Source organism: Macaca fascicularis, chromosome 7, assembly GCF_037993035.2.
Source record: "Macaca fascicularis isolate 582-1 chromosome 7, T2T-MFA8v1.1".
Lineage (NCBI taxonomy): Eukaryota > Metazoa > Chordata > Mammalia > Primates > Cercopithecidae > Macaca > Macaca fascicularis.
This window is the reverse complement of record NC_088381.1, coordinates 35,390,148-35,410,759: the sequence shown is the minus strand read 5'-3', so window position 1 is coordinate 35,410,759 and position 20,612 is coordinate 35,390,148. Positions and strand designations below refer to the sequence as shown.

Here is a 20,612-nt window from a genome sequence, read left to right as displayed (position 1 = left end):
TATCAACTTGCTATTTTCTGATTTCCTTTTTTGCTGTTGAAAAGTAAATATTCGCCGGGCACAGTGGTTCACGCCGGTAACCCCAGAACTTTGGGAGGCCCAGGTGGGCGGATCACAAGGTCAGGAGTTTGGGACCAGTCTGGCCAACATGGCGAAACCCCGTCTCTACTAAAAATAAAAAATTAGCTGGGCATGGTGGCAGGCGCCTGTAATCCCAGCTACTCAGGAGGCTGAGGCAGGAAAATCGCCTGAACCCGGAAGGTGGAGGTTGCAGTGAGCTGAGATCGCACCACTGCACTCCAGTCTGGGTGACACAGTGAGACTCCATCTTAAAAAAAAAGAAAAAAAAAAGAAAGAAAGAAAAGAAAAGAAAAGTAAACATTCGACCAGGCACGGTGGTTCATGCCTGTAATCCCAGTACTTTGAAAGGCTGAGGCGAGGAGATAACGAGATCACGAGATCAAGAGATAGAGACCATCCTGGCCAATATGGTGAAACCCTGTCTCTACTAAAAATACAAAAATATAGCTAGGTGTGGTGGCATACACCTGTAGTCCTCGCTACTCCGGAGGCTGAGGCAGGAGAATCGCTTGAACCCGGGAGGAGGAGGTTGCAGTGAGCCGAGATTGCGCCACTGCACTCCAGCCTGGGTGACAGAGCAAGACTCCATCTCAAAAAAAAAAAAAAAGAAAAGTAAACATTTATCTTATATTTGCTCCTATGAAGGCAATGCCTCCTTTAAGATTTTATCTTTGATCTTCTGTAGTTTCACTATGATGTGTCATATATGATTTTAAAATGTATCCTACTTGGGCTTCATGGAACTTCTTGAATCTATGGATCAATAGGTTTCTTAAATTTTAGAAAATTATCATCTATGATCTCTTCAGAGATTGGTTTGACCCCATTCTCTTTTCTTTCTGAAATTTCTTTTTTTTTTTTTTTTTTTTTTTTTTTTTTTTTTTTTGAGACGGAGTCTTGCTCTGTAGCCCGGGCTGGAGTACAGTGGCCGGATCTCAGCTCACTGCAAGCTCCGCCTCCCGGGTTTATGCCATTCTCCTGCCTCAGCCTCCGGAGTAGCTGGGACTACAGGCGCCCGCCACCTCGCCCGGCTAGTTTTTTGTATTTTTAGTAGAGACGGGGTTTCACGGTGTTAGCCAGGATGGTCTCGATCTCCTGACCTCGTGATCCACCCGTCTCGGCCTCCCAAAGTGCTGGGATTACAGGCTTGAGCCACCGCGCCCGGCCTGAAATTTCATCTACAATTATTTTGGATTTCTCTCTGAATTCTGTCTGTCCCTCACTCTCTGTGCTGGATATTTCCAATTTCTCCCTTCTCCAATCCTCTACTCTGCGTCTTAAGGGCAGATATTTACTTATTTATTTATTTATTTAGATGCAGTCTCACTCTGTTGCCCAGGCTGGAGTGCAGTGGTGCAATCTCAACTCACTGCAACCTCTGCCACCTGGTTCAAGCGATTCTCCTGTCTCAGCCTCCCCAGTAGCTGGAATTACAGGCACGTGCCACCACACTTGGCTACTTTTTGTATTTTTAGTAGAGACAGGGTTTCACCATGTTGGCCAGGCTGGTCTCGAACTTCTGACATCAGGTGATCCTCCCGCCTCGGCCACCCAAAGTGCTGGGATTACAGGCGTGAGCCACCGTGCCTGGCCTAGACATGGTAACTTTAAAAATATTTGTAAAAGCAATTTGTGAACATAGGTAATGTGTTGTATCTCCCTTCAAGGATAATTTACATTTGCTTCTGCTAGGTAGCAGTGGCATTAATATGACACTGTTACGTCTTAGAACATGACTTCATGACATTAGCATGACATCAAGATGGCTGCAGTCTATGCAAGGCTTTCCTTACTCTAAGTTCATGTTTTCTTCTAGAGAGCAGTCCTTTAGTGTTTCAAAAGTAACTTTGGGGCCAGGCGCGGTGGCTTACGCCTGTAATCCCAGCACTTTGGGGGGCTGAGGCAGGCAGAGTACTCGAGGTCAGGAGTTCGAGACCAGCGAGGTCAGGAGTATGAGACCAGCCTGGCCAACATGGTGAAACCTCATCTCTACAAAAATACAAAAATTTAGCCGGGTGTGGTGGCTCATGCCTGTAATCCCAGCTGCTCAGGAGGCTGAGGCAGGAGACTCACTTGAAGCTGGGAGGTGGAGGTTGCAGTGAGCTGAGATTAGGCCACGACACTCCAGCCTGAGTGAGAGCAAGGCTCCATCTCAAAAAACAAACAAACAAAAATACCCCAAAAAACAACAACAAACAAACTAAGTTTGGGATGGCAAATCAGGCCCCCTTCCTTTGGCAGACTCTGGGCTCCACCTTTTGTCCCTTAAATCACCCAAAACTGGTGCTCAAATCTCACCTGCCTTTACAGCATTAGCAAGTAACTTCTTTTACTCCAAATGGTGGTCTCCTCTCTCTAGATTTCAGCCTTCTCTCAAATTTTGGCCCAGCAATTTCTCATTATCTTGTTATTTCTTTTATGGTTTTGATGTTTTAAAAAGTTTCAAAATGTTTTGTCAAACATCTTCCTTATCTTCAGAGAGACATCTATATGATTTATCTCCCCATCACTATTTAATATAAGCTATGCACTTTTCATTAAGACAAGTACACAGTAATATAACTATTGCCAATAGGAAATAGCTGAGTCCAGTGAAGATGTTTCAAGGTAGGAAAAGTTTAAAAGCCTATTTGGGCTAGGTGTGATGGCTCACGCCTGTAATCCCAGTACTTCGGGAGGCTGAGGCAGGAGGAGAGCTTAAGCCCAGGAATTTGAGGCCAGCCTGGGCAACATAGTGAGACCCTGTCTCTACAAAAAAAAAAAAAAAAAAAAAAAGAAGAGAAAAGAAAAAAGAAAAATTAGCTGAGTGTGCTGGCATGCTACTTGAGAGGCTGAGGGGAAAGGATTGCTTAAGCCCAGGAGTTCGAGACCAGACTGGGCAACAATGTGGTGAAACCCTATCTCTACAAAAAATACAAAAATTAGCCAGGTGGGGTGGCAGGGGCCTGTAGTCTAGCTATTCAGGAGGCTGAGGTGGGAGGATCACTTGAGCCTGGGAGGTTGAGGCTGCGGTGAGCCATGATTACACCACTGCCCTCCAATCTGGGTGACACAGTGAGACCCTGTCTCAAAAAAATAAAAACAAAAACAAAAACAAGAGACAGTGTAGCTGTAAGTCCCTAGGTAAATCTCTTACAATCTTGAGGACTGGGTCAGAACATTTTTTTTTCTTTTTTCTTTCTTTTTTTTTTTTTGAGATGGAGTCTAGCTCTGTTGCCCAGGCTGGAGTGCAATGGCATGATCTCAGCTCACTGCAACCTCCACTTCCTGGGTTCAAGCGATTCTTCTGCTTCAGCCTCCCAAGTAGCTGGGATTACAGGTGCGTGCCACCACGCCCGGCTAATTTTTTGTATTTTTAGTAGAGATGGGGTTTCACCATGTTGGCCAGGCTGGTCTTAAACTCCTGACCTCTAGTGATCCACCCACCTCAGCCTCCCAAAGTGCAGCGATTACAGGCTTGAGCCACAGCACCCAGCTTTTTTTTTTTTTTTTTTTTTTTGCTTTTTTTTTGAGACAGGGTTGCCAGCCTCTGTTGCCCAGGCTGGAGTGCAGTGACTGGATCTCACTGCAACACCTGCCTCCTGGGTTCAAGTGATTCTCCTGCCTCAGTCTCCCGAGTAGCTGGGATTAGAGGTGCCCACCACCACACCCGACTAATTTTTGTATTTTTTGTAGAGAATGGGTTTTTTCTCTTGACCAGTTTGGTTTTGAACTCCTGACCTCAAGTGATGGGCCAGGAGATTTCTAAGGAACCTTTGCATTCTAAACTTCTATTACTGTGAAACCAATATTGTAGCAGAGACAGAGCTGGATTTGGAATCAGGAGGCTGGGATTTGAGCGCAGCTCTGCCACATACCAGCTGTGTGAACATGGGCAAGTCATTTAATCTCTCTAAGCCTCACGGAGATTTACCTCACAGAGTTGGGAAGGATTAAGGGGGTTACTGTATGTCAAAGTGCCTTATAAACTGTAAAGAACTACCCTAATGTCAGGTATTCTTTTATAACGTCCAGTCTTCTTCTTTTTGAGCCAATCAGAAAAAGTAACCTAAAGTGAGTCAGATCTCAGGAATTTAAGTTGTAAAACCAGGAAACACATTATAGTTAATTGTGCATCATACTCACCTTATGGAATTTATAGAATCGTCTTATTCTATCAGTGCTTACACTTTGATAATGAATAATACAAAGTAAAATTACAAATAGGTACTCACTTCTACAGGCCGATCCTCCATAAGAAGATGGTCACTGTTCTCGGAATCCCAAATTTTGAGGGGCAAAATAGTGAACACAGTACATGATAACGGCAACAAGTACTTATAAACTAGTTTTCTCATTCATTGAACTATTTCGTGTGGAGCCATCACGTCTATCGGGGAGGATAGCAAACCTGAGGTCAACACGAAAGAAATTTTCCTGTTTTCAAGCGAGCAGGGGCAGCCCTAGAATGAACTAAGCTGCCATCAGCAGGGCGATGATGTTTTCTCCTGAAACAGCCAATGAGGCATGTGTCAAAAGCCAGGCCTTCCTATTCTTTGCACTAACAGTCCCAGAATTGCTTTGAGGTCTTTTGAATGGAACTCGGGGAACCTAGTTCGTCGGTGCACACCGGCGATAATTTTTCGATTATTCAGCAGAATTGACAAAGTATTTCCCTGAGAGGTTCAAGCGCGCGCGCGCGCCTTCTCGGTTTGTGTTGAGTAACGCGCGCACTGTCATTCAGTGCCTACACATCGTTGTTGCTGAAGGCTCAGGAGTTGCAAGAAAATGGCTAACGAAGCGACGAGGGAACGGCGGCGCGGCAGACGTTGCTGCGATAGGACGTGCCTGACCTCCCAGTACACACAAGGGAACGCACCGCCCAAGTGTCCGCGGCCCGCCCGACCGTACGCGCCGCTGCCGGTCCCTGAGCCAATGCGCACGCGCGGCCGTCATCCGGGTGCTGGCTGCTGCTGCAGGTTGCGCTAGGGTGGCGGACCGGGGGAGGGGCCAGCGGCTCATTGTGCGCAGCGCTGTGCGGCGCCGGCGGCCGCCGAGGCCTGGGTGGAAGTTGGCGCTGCTGCCGCCGCCCTGCAGCCCACTCGCTGCCTCGGCAGCGCGCTGCTCTTCTAAGATGGCTGCCGCTACCGGTGCGGTGGCAGCCTCGGCCGCCTCGGGTCAGGCGGAAGGTAAAAAGATCACCGATCTGCGGGTCATCGATCTGAAGTCCGAGCTGAAGCGGCGGAACTTAGACATCACCGGAGTCAAGACCGTGCTCATCTCCCGACTCAAGCAGGTGAGGCCCGGCGAGGACTGGGAAGGACCGGGGAGGAGAGCTTAGGCCGCGCCTCGGCGCCCCGCTTCCGCCGCAGCCTCCGGCCGCCCGCAGCAGCTGGGACCTGCGGGGCAGCATGGTAGGGAGGCCCGGGGCGGCTCCCGCGAGCGTGGAGGACGGGGACCCTTACGCGGTGCCCCTGCCCCCGCGCCCCGGGCCGGGCTGGGCCTGCGAGGGACCGGCCACAGCAGCCCAGCGTGCCTCCGCCTCCCCGGGACGTCCCCGCCAGCCTTCGAGGGTTGCGGCCGGCCGGCGCGGCCTCCCAAGGGCGATCGTGGAGACCGGGGAGGCGCTCGGTCTCCAGCCTTTAGCCATGGTGAGCGTGTGCATTTCTTGGCCTCAGAGGGAATGGTTAGTTTGGTGACTTCTGCGAAGTTACCGTTTAATTGTGCCCAACCGTTTCTTCCCCATCTTGAGGGGGAATTGGTAGTGGGAGTTGATGGGTGGGTGACAGAGAGAGTTTTTGTTTTCCACTAGGCTTTTAGTTTTTGCATCAGCGCAATAATTACTTTTTCATTCCTGATTAGCTTTCTGGTTTGAGTGAGCGTTGGAATTGTAGTAGAGTAGCAGTAAGTTTGCATTACAGAAACTAGGAAAACTCTGTTTAGTTATTTACTTTAGTAGCTAGCAACTTTTCTGCAATATAACATATTTAGATTTTTGGCCAGTATGATGTGATAGTTAATTACCTTGACATGGTAGAATTTAAAACTCCTTGCGATTTTGATACCTAATGATTTTTTTCCCCCTGAAAGTTTCTCTCACTCTTTCGTGTAGTTTAATTGCTCATTTTTGAAGTCGGTTTATGAAATAACTGGCAATTCTAATGGCTTGAGGTTTGCTAAATTTTTTTTTCATTTCGTTTTTATAAAATAAGTTTAGATAGATTGTGTAGCATATTAACTTCTCTTTCTAATGTAGGCTATTGAAGAGGAAGGAGGCGATCCAGATAATATTGAATTAACTGTTTCAACTGATACTCCAAACAAGAAACCAACTAAAGGCAAAGGTTGTTACGAGTTATGAACATATTTTAAAATATATTTTGGTTATATAACTTGCCTCTGCTCTTGTGCCACTTGCCCTGTTTATATAGTGCTACTCTTTGCTATTTCCCTCTGGCACTCTGCCTTCTTGGGTCAAGGAAGAAAAGTTACTGTTGCCAGACTTTGGGTGACTTGTAGCCCTTTAGATTCGGCTGAAGCTGATTAGAAAGTGAGAACAGTTCTTTATTGCTTCCGAAAAAAATTACAAAGTCCAGTTGTGTGATGATGCTTCATAGTGTGAAGACCTGAATAAAATACAGTTTAACACATGTCTACCTTGCCCCACAATTGGCAGAGTATTGATGGAATTCCTACCAAATCTTTCACCTTGCCTCCTTGCTGTTTTCTTTAGTATATTAAAATTCTATAACCTTTATGTTTAGTACTTTGTTTGACTTGGTGAACTTAATTTGCATTTATGCCATTATACCTCCTAATTTTTAGTGAAATTCAAAAAGACCTCACCAATCATACTAACAAGGTAGAGGGAAAAATCCATGATTAATTAGCTTTAAAAAGGTTTAAATTACAGGGATGTTAAAGATTCTTCTTTTGTAACTTTTAAGCTAGAGCAGAATATATTTATTTCCAGGATATAATGATTTAGTGACTAGCTAAAAGTGGTTTTAAATGAACATTTTGCAGTATGAATGGAACTTAGGTATTTTTTAAGGCTTCTTGGTGAGTGAAACCTTTACTTGAATAACTGCAAATTTCTCCCTCCTATAAGGACAGTGGCAGAGGGTGGACATGATATATCTGTATTCTGGTCCTTACCTACAATTTTCATGCAGAGTTTGTCATGGACAGCTGCTGCATTTTTTGTAATCTAATTTTCTTTACTGCTTTAAGTGATCCAAATGTTACTCCCAACGACTGAATGATTGCAACTAAAATAAAATGGATTAATCTTGAAAAGAAGGGAATATTAAATTTTGATCTTAAGCACACCTGGGTATCAGAGATGAGGACGAGTCACTATTTTGAGTCTTCCTAGGTTAGGAAAGTCCCCTGTTTGTGCCAAAGGAAATTGAAAAGGGCTAAGAAGCATTCCCTGGGAGAGATGAAGATGTAGTTTAGGGAAGTAAAAAAGTTATCTTAAAGGTAGCTTTTCAGATAACTCTGACTCAGTGTATCACTTTGAGAGATACATTTTCCTGTGTTTACAGAAGCTTGTCCTGAGAAGACTGCTAACAAACCAGAGGCTATTTCAAAATGGAAAATGATAAAAGTTCAGAAATAAGTATATCAGGAATTAACCATGTGTCTTGTAGTGGTTTTGATTCATATCTTTTACCTAGCATGCTGTGCTTTGTCATAGTCCCAGGTTGTTTGAGTTGACTATTATTTTAGCATTGAAAATAAACATGATTTATTCTGTTCTCATCTACTTTTAATTTCTGTGTATATCCCTTTTTCAGTTTTTTTTTTTTCCTCAGTTTTGTTTTTTTTTGGGGGGGATGGAGTTTCGCTCTTGTTGCCCAGGCTGGAGTGCAATGGCGTGATCTTGGCTCACTGCAACCTCCGCCTGCCAGGTTCAAGCGATTCTCCTGCCTCGGCCTCCATAGTAGCTGGGATTACAGGCAAGTGCCACCACACCCGGCTAATTTTGTATTTTTAGTAGAGACAGGGTTTCTCCATGTTGGTTAGGCTGGTCTCGAACTCCCGACCTCAGGTGATCTGCCTGCCTTGGCCTCCCAAAGTGCTGGGATTACAGGCATGAGCCACCGTGCCCGGCCCCTTTTTCAGTTTTGACTGGGAACATCATTTATCTCACCATTAGAAATAATTTCAGCAATATAAAATTTTAAGGATTTTTTCAATACATTTTATGACATATAGGTATATATCATATATATGATATATAGGTAAATATATAGGTATGTATATATAGGGGTGTATGTGTGTGTATATATATTTTTAATAGGGTATTGCTCTGTTGCCCAGGCTAGAGTGCAGTGGTGCCATCATAGCTCTTTGTAGCCTCAAACTCTTGGGCTTAAGTGATCCCTCCCACCTTAGCCTCCCTGGTAGCTGGGACTACAGGCACGTGCCACCACAACATTTTAAATAAGTAAACATTATTTATTTTTATCAGTATGTTTGTTAATTTTTTTCTTTGTATGGGTTATATTTGAACTTTATTCCATAACTCTGATGTTAAGAGGTCCTAAGGTATTCAGTTAGAAGTTGTAACATTTGGGGGCCGGGCGCAGTGGCTCACACCTGTAATCCCAGCACTTTGAAGGCCAAGGCAGGTGGAGCACCTGTGGTCGGGAGTTCAAGAGCAGCCTGGCCAGCATGGTGAAACCCCGTCTCTACTAAAAATACAAAAAATATATATATGTGTATATATCTGGGCGTGGTGGCACGCGCCTGTAGTCCCAGCTGCTCGGGAGGCTGAGACAGGAGAATCGCTTGAACCCAGGAGGCGGAGATTACATTGAGCCGAGGTCACAGCGCTGCACTCCAGCATGAGCGATAGAGCAGGAATGCATCTCAAAAAAAAAAAAAAAAAAAAGTTGTAATGTTTAATCATTTGTCTGTAGCAGGCCTCCTTGTAAGAGATGCATGACAAAAAGCTCTTGTCTCCTTGAATTCCGGCCATCATTGTTATGAAAATCCTGTGAATTACAAAGAATATAATGTAAATCTCCACCTCCCAACGTAGTTTGAATTAATTTACAATAAAGATGCTTATTGATTCAATTATTTTATTTTTATTATTTTTAGTATGAGAGATTTTGAACCCAGTTTACTTGTTAAAGAATGCTTGTGTCAAATTCCAAGCGCTACTGATCATCTTTAGAGCCAGTTTTGCTTAAATGCGTCATACCAACTCAGTTCTAGCCTTTGAGATGTTTTCTCTGCCAGTTTACACAGTGATAAGATTATTTTAGGCCAGGCGCAGTGGCTCATGCCTATAATCCCAAAAGGCCAAGGCGGGAGGATCGTTTGAGGCCAGGAGTTCAAGACCAGCCTGAGCAACATAGTGAGATCCTATCTCTATTTTAAAAAAGAATTAAGATGTTTAAGTAATAACTTTTAGAAACCAAATTTATATAGGGAAACTTATTAAAATATCAATAATGAACAGATTTTAAAACCAAGGATATATTAAATATTGTTTTAATGTGATGTCAGTTTTCCTTTTTTTTTTTTTGAAATGGAGTTTCGCTCTTGTCGCCCAGGCTGGAGTGCAATGACGCAATCTCGGCTCACTGCAACCTCTGCCTCCCGGGTTCAAGCGATTCTCCTGCCTCAGCCTCCCGAGTAGCTGGGATTACAGGCATGCGCCATCACGCCCAGCTAATTTTGTATTTTTAGTAGAGAGGGGTTTCTCCATATTGGTCAGGCTGGTCTCGAACTCCCGACCTCAAGTAATCCTCCCACCTCGGCCTCCCAAAGTAAGCCACCGTGCTTGGCTGATGTCAGTTTTTCAGTCAAGTTGCTGAATTACTACATCCAATTCCTTTTGCCAGATCTTGCTTTACTTACTGGTATCTACCTTGAAATAATTGCATCTTGGTTATGCCACTTTTCCTTCAATGAGCCTGTTTTATCTTTTGTAAAACTGGAAATTTTACTGGTTCACCTATAAGGCTCTTTTAGTTCTGAAATTTAATAATTATATAACCAAAAATGAGAAGAAAATTCTTTGTTTAACTAAAATGATGTTTAAGGAAGCAACAAGTAAGCTCATAGGAAATCAGTATAGTTTTTCTTCAGCACAAATTATTAGAAAACGAAAAGTGCCAAGAAGGGGATTACTTAGAGGTAATTATGTAGACATCAGCAAGACATAATGTATAATAGCTTGTCAGGAAAAGAAATCATTCTTATGACAATATTAAGGTAGTGATTAAAAGTTAAATGACAAGAGAGAAGCTTCCTGGGTATGGAAAAAATACTTTGGTGAAACATTAAGCTTATCTCCTATAAAATAACTATAGGGTAACTTTTAAAAAGGTATGTTAAAATGATTGTATTTAGAGAGGTTAGAGGGAAAGGAACCTACATTTTTAAGTTTCTCCTAGAATACTTTTTAAATGCAGCTATTACAAGCACAAACAATGTTGATAATATTATAGTGGGCTCTGACATTTATAACAACATATTTATAAAATTCCTTTACATGTAGTTAATAGAGTGGACGTTTGTATCTTAGAATGGCTTTATTGAGTCTTTTCACACTCTGTTATGAACTTTTAAATAGGTAACTTAGAAGAAAGCTTCACCCATTGAAGTTTATGGTTACATTAATTGGGTGTGTGTTTAAAAAGTAGCTGAACAGGTAGAGCTAACTTCTCACTAGGTTGTTTTAGAGATTATAGATTTAAAGACTTTTGGTTTACCTGACACTGGCATATACTTTTCTTTTAGATTTTCAACCTTTAAAGTCACCAATTAACTTCAGGAAAAGTGATGTGGTTAATCAGTACAGGATTTAGAACGTGTGTACTGCAGTACTTACCGACGTGAAAACTTAATTGCAATACCTGGCGACTTCAAAAAGACTAAAAATGCTGTGTAAAAGCTGATTTTTCTCCTATAGAAACAAGTATATTTTGAGGTTATAGGTTTGGCCAAACATCTAATGTCTGATTTTTTGTGGAAAATACCACAGACTACGTATTTATAATTACATGTTTACTCTGTAAAGCTTTCTAAAACTTATGTCAATTAAATGTAGTAATCAGCCATATAAAGCACATTTCATATAACATAGTAACATAGTGTACTGTAATTCACTTTTTTTTTCCCTCCAGCTGTAGTATGTTCAGATGTTAAGGGACACTTTAATCAGAACTGTGGCATTGAGGAGGACTTTGGGCATATAATTGTTATAGATATTTCTTAGGCGCCCGAAGGCTGAAGGCTCTGTGAAAGCTGGGACGCAGTTTTTCATTCACCTCTCTGTCTGTAACGCCTAGTGTAGAGCAGGGCACATAATAACTGCTCAAAAAATATTTGTTGAATGAATACTGAGGGCCTTTTTGGGGCTTTCTTAACTGCTTTTAGAAATACCTCTTTTGGGCTGGGTGCCGTGGCTTACGCCTGTAATTGCAGCACTTTGGGAGGCTGAGGTGGGCGGATCACCTGATGTCAGGAGTTTGAGACCAGACTGGCTAACATGGTGAAACCCTGTTTTTACTAAAAATACAAAAAATTAGCTGGGCATGTGGCTGTAATCCCAGCTACTCGGGAGGCCAAGGCAGGAGAATCTCTTGAACCCAGGAGCAGAAGTTGCAGTGAGCTAAGATGGCACCATTGCACTCCAGCTTGGGCAACAAGAGCAAAACTCGGTCTCAAAAAAAAAAAAAAAAAAAAAAAGAAATATCTCTTTTGGTGCCTATTTTAATTGCATATTTCTTTGTAAGAAGCAGGTACATCAGGGATTAATAGTTTTTATCTTTTTTTTTTAAGGTGCCTCTCAAGAGCACTAATGGCTTCTTACACATTGATATGTAAAGTACACTTACTTTTAGAACACATAAATCATTACATTGTCCTTTTATTCTTTACCACATTGATGCTGTGCTGAAAAGCCTCTGAACCTTTGCTGGAATATTGTCCAACCTCAGAGATTGTATATGTCATTTTCATTTCACAAAATTAGCCCTTTTATCAGAGCTATTAAAACCTACATTTGGCCAGGCGCAGTGGCTCATATCTGTAATCCCAGCACTTTGGGAGGACCACGAGGTCAGGAGTTTGAGACCAGCCTGGCCAACATGGTGAAACCTCCTCTCTAGTAAAAATACAAAAATTAGCTGGGTGTGGTGGCATGTGCCTGTAATCCCAGCTACTTGGGAGGCTGAGGCAGGAGAATCACTTGAACCTGGGAGGAGGAGGTTGCAGTGAGCCAAAAATGGTGCCACTGCACTCCAGCCTGGGTGATGGAGCAAGACCCTGTCTCAAAAAAAAAAAAAAAAAAAAAATAGGTAATCCAGAAAAGTAGAAAGAAAGTGAAGATTACCCATAATCCCACCACCCTGAATTTATCATACGTAACATTTTACATATGATATACATACATAATATTTATAATCAAGTACGTGTTTACTCTGTAAAGCTTTCTAAAAATTGTTTCAATCTAATACAGTAATCAGCCACATAAAGTACATTTCATATTACCACATGTTGATCTAAGTTGTGTAGCTATGTGTGCAAGTACTTACAGGAGGTTTATGTTTAAGGGTTTCCCCCCCCCCTTTTTTAACAACTAAAATAGATTCCCACCATACATGGTGTTTTGTTGAAGGTAGATAGAATTTAAATATTTCTGTAGTCTGGAGAATCAAAACACAATAACCTTCCGCCTGTATTCTTCTTAACAGCTTCTATAGATAGATTCACTTATCTTTGTGGCTCATGATCTGCACCTGCATTAGTGATTTGAGTTTTAAAAAATACAGAAAGCAGGCTTTCACTCCCCATGGAGTTGGTTTGGGTTGTTATTTTGGGGGCCCAGGCATCAGTATGTATTTTCTAAAAGCTCCCCAGGTGATTCTTACGTACACCTGGAGTTAAGAACTACTGACTAATCTAAACTAAAGCTTGAAAATTAGCATCATTTTTATTCTTCCCTCTGCTACTCAGTTTCTAGATTGTTTTATATACTTTTCAGTTTTCGAAAAACTTCTGCATTGCTTTATTTGATTCTCACAACAGTGCTGAGAGTTAGGCAGGACTATTTTCTTTTTACTGGTAGAGTACAAAGGTAACTCATTAAGAACCCAGTTAAATTACCTTTGACAGTCTTACGTTTGTAGGCACAACTGCCTGAAGGAGTGCCAGAAATGTTTATTCTGTTCATCTTTAGATAATAAATGTAACAGATTTGAAAAATACACCTTTGGCATATTCAAGGTTTATTACAATGAATGTGAATTATCTTTGTAGTAATTTTTCAAAGTGACCTATTGGGCCAGGTGGGATGGCTCACGCTTGTAATCCCAGCACTTTGGGAGGCCGAGGCGGGTGGATCACTTGAGGTCAGGAATTCGAGACCAGCATGGCCAACATGGTGAAACCCCATCTCTACTAAAAATACAAAAACTAGCTGGGCGTGGTGTTGGGCTACCTACTCAGGAGGCTGAGGCAGGAGAGTCACTTGAACCCAGGATGCAGAGGTTGCAGTGAGCTGAGATGGCACCACTGCACTCCAGCCTGGGCAATAGAGTAAGACCCTGCCGCAAAAACAAAAACAAAAAACCCAAAGTGACCTATTGTATGACTGTTGTGTTTAAGACAATGTACAAGGCCTTTCAGAAAAATGATTTTATTGGTAAAATGTCAGTTTAATAGAAGAGAAGCTAAAACACTTGCAAACAATTCAAGGCATGGCCTGTGATTGTTTTAAGATACTCCATGCAACTGAGGAGAGGTTGTTGTTGGAAACATTTCAGTTTGGCATATCTTCTTAATCTTCCCCTCCCTTCCAGCAGAAATTTTATAACTAAGCTTTTTTTTTTTTTTTTTTAACTTATCGTAGCTCTTGTGAATGTTTAAGGGGAAAAGTTACTCAGCCATAAAGTATTTTGGCAAAATGATTTTAAAATTTCCTTGGGCTGGGCGCAGTGGCTCACGCCTGTAATCCCAGCACTTTGGTAGGCCAAGGCAGGAAGATTGCTTGGACCCAGGAGGTTGAGGCTGCAGTGAACCATGACTGCCACTGCACTCCAGCCTGAGCGATAGATTTGTCTCAAAGAAAAAAAACTCATTGTTAAGTGGGATTTGTTTTTGTTTGGGAGGTACTTAAAAAGGAAAATTGCAAACCTTTATAAGGACCAGTTTGCCTTTGGAGGAAAAAGAAAATTGCAAACCCTTATAAAAACCAATTTGCCTTTGGAGGAGAAAGCCAATTTATGATCCAAAATTCTTTGTTCAGAATTCTCAAATACAAAAAATTCTGAAAACTGAAAGTTTTTTCTTAAGTTTGGTGGCAAAGTTATTTGTAGTCTTAATGTATCCCATTTGATGTGAATCTGCATACATTTCCTTGCACAAAATGTTTCTGTGAATGTGAAATACTGTTCCAGAAGCCACTGGGAGGTTTAACTTAATAAATAGTATATGCAACATTTTACTCTTCTAAAATCTGAAAATTGTGAATTCTGGAACCTATCTCAGAGGGTTTCATTGAGAATTTTTGGACCTATACAAATTTATGCTGCATAAATGTTTATAGTCTTGTCTTTCTCTTGTATATACATTTTTACTTTGCCATTTTACTTTAGACCCTAAAATCATGCAAATAATATTTTAGGTTTTTTTTTTTTTTTTTTTTTTGTAATTTCAAAATAGCCATGTTACTACTGTGATAGTTTAGGATGTGATAGGTTAATTTTGCTTATTTTGTTATTCAGATTATGTTTATTGCCCAATTTATTTTGTAGTTTTTTCCTCAAAGCATAAAAGTTTGGCTTCAGGCTGAGCGTGGTGGCTCACACGCCTCTAATCCCAGCACCTTGGGAGGCCGAGGCTGGTGGATCACTTGAGACCAGGAGTTCGAGACCAGCCTGGCCAATGTGATGAAACCCTGTCTGTATTAAAAATACAAAAATTAGCTGGGTGTGGTGGGATGAGGCTGTAATCCCAGCTACTCAGGAGGCTGAGTCAGGAGAATTGCTTGAACTCGGAAGGCAGAGGTTGCAGTGAGCCAAGATCACGCCACTGCACTGCACTCCAGCCTGCGCAAGAAGAGCGAGATAGTGTATCCAAAAAAAAAAAAAGTTTGGCTTCAATCTGTGTTTTACTTTCAGTTAGTTCCTTCATCCTGGTCATGCCACTTTCACAGTTTTGTGGCAGTTGCTAGATTCCCTGTAGGACAAAAGAGGTGAAACTGTTTAGTTGATTTGCTGCAGGAGCTTTGATAGCAAAGGTTTAAATGGGACAGATATAAATGGTTACCTGACTGTACAAAAATGTGCTGAAGATAGTGCTGCTTGTTGGAATTTAAGGACGATTTGGTCTTTAAAATTCTTTCTCATGTTTGATATTACAAAAGTTAGGGACCTGCCAATGTAGTGACAGGATGTACTGACAGGATGGGGTTATACACGAAGTTAGTTGAACTGCCATGTCATCCCTTTCTCCCAGCTGGGCCAAATAGAAATCTAGACCTTGTTTTCTTATTTTTAACTTTTAGAGATTATTTATCTATTTGTTTATTTTTGAGGAGTCTCGCTCTGTCACCCAGATTGAAATGGAGTGGTGGCGCAATCTTGGTTCACTGCATTCTTGACCTCCTGGGCTTAAGGGATCCTCCCACATCAGCCCACCTAGTAGCTGGGATGGCAGGTGCACACCACCACACCTGGCCAGTTTGTGTGTTTTTTTGTAGATATGGGACTCCACCGTGTTGTCCATGCTAGTCTTGAACTTCTGACCTCAGGTAATGATGCCTTTACCTGATGGAGGCCAATGCCTTGGCCTCCCAAAGGGTTTGAGATTACAAGTTCGATCCACCATGCCCGACCTGTTTTCCATTAGTGTCCAGCATAGGATTTACTCCATTATCAGTCAGAAAAGATATAATGTGGCTGGGTGCAGTGGCTCACCCCTGTAATCCCAGCACTTTGGGAGGCTGAGGCGGGTGGCTTACCTGAGCTCAGGAGTTTGAGACCAGCCTGGCCAACTTGGTGAAACCCCGTCTCTACTAAGAATACAAAAATTAGCTGGACGTGGTGGCGGCATGTGCCTGTAATCCCAGCTACTTGGGAGGCTGAAGTGGGAGAATCGCTGGAACCCAGGAGATGAAGGTGGCAGTGAGCCAGGATCATACCATTGCACTCCAGCCTGGATGACAGAGTCAGACTCTATCTCAGAAAAAAAGAAAAAAGAAAAGATATAATGCTTGAATATCGGCTGGTTTTGTATTATATATTTTTATATGTATTTTATATATGTATATAATATATTTATATATAATATGTATATGTTATATGTATATAATATATAATTATATATTAATGTAATATATAACATTGTACATATAACATATATTACATACACATTATATTATACATATTCTATATTATATCCATATATATAGTGTTGTGGCCGGGCGCGGTGGCTCAAGCCTGTAATCCCAGCACTTTGGGAGGCCGAGACGGGCGGATCACGAGGTCAGGAGATCGAGACCATCCTGGCTAACACGGTGAAACCCCTTCTCTACTAAAAAATACAAAAAACTAGCCGGGCGAGGTGATGGGCGCCTGTAGTCCCAGCTACTCGGGAGGCTGAGGCAGGAGAATGGCGGGAACCCGGGAGGCGGAGCTTGCAGTGAGCTGAGATCCGGCCACTGCAGTCCAGCCTGGGCGACAGAGCCAGACTCCGTCTCAAAAAAAAAAAAAAATATAGTGTTGTACTAGGTTCTGAGCTGGCTGATAAACATTATAGCCTTTTTTTTTTTTTTTTTTTTTTTTTTTGAGGCAGAGTGTTGCTCTTGTCACCCAGACTGGAGTGCAGTGGCATGATCTCGGCTTACTGCAACCTCCACCTCCCGGGTTCAAGCGATTCTAGCTTTTGGGAGGCCTCAGCCTCCCAAATAGCTGGGATTACAACCATGAGCCACCGCACCTGGCTACTTTTTTGTGTTTTTAGTAGCGATAGGGTTTCACCATGTTGGCCAGGCTAGTCTCAAACTCCTGACCTCAAGTGATCCACCCGCCCGGCCTCCCAAAGTGCTGGGATTACAGGCGTGAGCCACCTCACCTGGCAACATTATAGCTTTTTAAAATGAGTTATATTTTAAACTCATTTTAAAATATGGAAGGGGAAATTGTTTTTTCACAAAATAAGAAATTACAATATAGTCGACTGGTGTCAGGAGTTCGAGACCAGCCTGGTCAACATGCTGAAACCCTGTCTTTACTAAAAATACAAAAATTAGCTGGGCGTGGTGGCATGCACCTGTAATCCCAGCTCCTGAGGCTGAGGCATGAGAATTGCTTGAACCTGGGAGGTGGAGGTTGCAGTGAGTGGAGATCATGCCACTGCACTTCAGCCTGCATGACAGAGTGAGAGCCTGTCTCAAATAAAAAAAAAGGAAAGAAGTTACAATATAGTTTCTAATTTACTATGTGTAAAACAAGCCAAAAGTTACAAATTATGAAAGCAGTCCAAAGCTAATGTGAGATTTCAGTTTTCTTGAATATTATGTATCTATCAGGTTGTTACTCCAGTTTCATCACTGTTTGACAATCTTGTCCTTATGGCTTTTAAGATTACAAGCTGAAACATTAAATGTCCAGTGTGATTGTACTTTAACAGCTGTTGGAAACAGTATGGGACAGCAAAGTTAGACCATTTTTACATACCACAGCGCTGCCTCTTGTTGCCCGTGCGTCATAGTCATCGGGCAAGTGAGTCTCACGTTGCAAAATTTTATACATGTGGATTTTGGAGCTTCTGTTTACACTAACAGAGATAATATTTTAAACAACTGGCATATTGTAGCTCCTCAAAGATCTAATGGTTTTGAGGAATGGTAATTGGGCTGCGTTTAAATTGAAGCACTGCCACTTACTAGCTTTGTAATCTAATTTTTCAGAGTTAGTTTCTCTTTTGTAAAAGGGGCATAATTGTTTCAGAGTAGTTGTGAGGATAAAATTTTAAAATACAAGTACATAAATGCATATGAAGAATTTATCCTAGTACCTGGACCATAGATGCCACTTCAGTAGTAATGACTGCTGTTTTTGTTGCTGAAGTGTAATTTGATTTTCCTGTTATTACTAAAAGAAGTGAAATTTGATACAGAGTGTGCATAGTATGTAATTTGTCATTATGCTGAGGACTGCCATTTCAAATATAATACCTTTATTTAAAAATTTTTTTATTTTGTATTTTTTTGAGATGGAGTCTTGCTCTGTCACCCAGGCTGGAGTGCACTGGTGCAGTCTCGGCTCACTGCAACCTCTGCCTCCTGGGTGCAAATGATTCTCCTGCCTCAGCCTCCCGAGTAGCTGGGATTACAGATGCCCATCACCCCGCCTGGCTAATTTTTGTGTTTTTAGTAGAGAACAGGTTTCACCATGTTGGCCAGGCTGGTCTCGAATTCCTGACCTCACGTGATCTGCCCACCTCTGCCTCCCAAAGTGTTGGGATTACAGGCGTGAGCCACCATGCCCAGCCAGAACATTCAGAACATTTTTATTTATTTATTTATTTATTTTGACACAAAGTCTTGTTCTGTTGCCCAGGCTGGAGTGCTGTGTTGCAATCTTGGCTCACTGCAGCCTCCACCTTCCGGGTTCAGGTGATTCTCCTGCCTCAGCCTCCCGATTAGCTGGGATTACAGGCATGTGCCACCATGTCCGGCTAATTTTATATTTTTAGTAGAGATGGGGTTTCACTGTGTTGGCCAGGCTGGTCTCAAACTCCTTACCTCAGGTGATCCACCTACCTCAGCCTCCCAAAGTGCTAAGATTACAGGCATGAGCCTCTGTGCCCGGCCTTATTTATTTATTTTACTTTTAAGACAGTGTCACTCTGTCTCTAAGGCATGAGTGCAGTAGGGCGATCTCAGCTTACTGCAACCTCCGCCTCCCCGGTTCAAGTGATTGAACCCAGTGCCTCAGCCTCCCAAGTAACTGGGATTACAGGCATGCACCACCATGCCCAGCTACTTATTTGTATTTTGTAGTAGAGATGGGGTTTTGCTAGTTGGTCAGGCTGCTCTCGAACTCCAGGCTTCAAGTGATCTACCCTCCCAAAGTGTTGGGTATACGGGCATGAGCCACTGCATCTGGCCTCAAAGACAATTAAATTGAATTAATTCACCACTCCTTATTAGAATAATGTGTTCTATACAGGTCATAATAAAATATAGTGGCAGGAATTCAAGATCGGTCGTGAGAAATCCTGGCTTCAGTTCTGACAGCACCATTTTCAAGTTTTAGGCAAGGTATTTAACCTCTCAGGCTCATTTTCTCTTTTGTAAAATTGTGATAATGGACCCATGTACCATCATAGGGTGCCTGGACAAATCAACTGAAATTTTTTTAAGTGCTTTGCAAATTGTAAGGCAGTTTGTGATTATAAGGAATAAATAGCATTTGTAAATGATCTAAAGGAGTTCCCCCAAAAGTTCTCCTCTATAGGCTGTTTGGTGGTGAGTGGGTATGGGAGAGGATTTGATGTTTTGGTTTATTTTGCTTCTGAGACAGGGTCTCGCTCTTTTGCCCAGGCTGGAGTGCAGTGGTTGGTATAATTACAGCTCACTGCAGCCTTGCCCTTCTGGGTTCAAGCAATCCTGCCACCTCCTGGGTTCAAGTAGTCCTCCCACCTCAGCCTCCTGAATAGCTGGGACTACCGGCATACACCACTACACCCAGCTGTGTCTAAAAAAAAATTTTTTTTCTTTTGAAGAGATAGGGATCTCACTGTGTTGCCTGGGCTGGTCTCAACTCATGGACTCAAGCGCTTCTCCCACCTCAGCCTCCCAAAGTGCTGGGATTACAGACATAAGCCACTGCTTCCAGCAGGATTTGATATTTTAAAAGAGCTTTTTTTTCTCCCAAAAAGTAGCCTCTTTAAGGTTTTTGTATTATGGAACTTTCTCTAAATGTAATAGAAGAATTTAATTAGCTGGGTGTGGTGGCTCACGCCTGTTATCCCAGCACTTTGGGAGGCCAAGGTGGGTGGATCACCTAAGGTCAGGAGATCGAGACTATCTTGGCTAACATGGTGAAACCCCATCTCTACTAAAAATATAAAACATTAGCTGGGCGTGGTAGCATGTGCCTGTAGTCCCAGCTACTTGGGAGGCTGAGGCAGGAGAATCGCTTGAACTCAGGAGGCAGAGGTTGCAGTGAGCTGAGATCGTGCCACTGCACTCCAGCCTGGGCAACAGAGCAAGACTCTGTCTCAAAAAAAAAAAAAAAATTAGTAGTTTTCTTTTTCAGGAAAAGAACATCTTTAATTTTTTGTCTTTCTTAAATAGATTAATACTTTCAGATGAACAGACTTTTCTTAGTGATTGCCCTTTTAATAACTTCTAATTTTAGACTTTAGGGCAATGTAATCAGATAGACTTGTTTTCATGTGAAATTCTCATGTACAAATTAAGTTTAGTGATAAAGAGAATGATGACAGTAATTATAAATTTATATGCAAAGCATTAATCTACAAAGGTAACAGTAAACCAGAAAGTTAAACCA

At 42.2% G+C, this 20,612-nt stretch overlaps 1 protein-coding gene across 34 annotated transcripts in view; it reads left to right on the top strand.

The window, feature by feature from the left end:
• Positions 1–5,080: 5,080 nt before the first annotated feature.
• Positions 5,081–20,612, top strand: part of SLTM (SAFB like transcription modulator) — a 55,781-nt gene continuing 40,249 nt past the window's right edge. For 26 of the 34 annotated variants that reach the window (XR_012415001.1, XR_012415002.1, XM_073995905.1 and 23 more), the window contains exons 1-2: positions 5,081–5,356; positions 6,317–6,404. Coding sequence is in view for 19 of the 34 variants with exons in the window: in XM_065547980.1 (XP_065404052.1) it covers positions 5,195–5,356; positions 6,317–6,404 (250 nt within the window). In the remaining 15 variants the exon portion in view is untranslated. The remainder of the gene's footprint in view (positions 5,357–6,316; positions 6,405–20,612) is intronic. The other 8 variants (XM_073995906.1, XM_065547983.2, XM_065547982.2 and 5 more) reach the window with 2 other exon arrangements.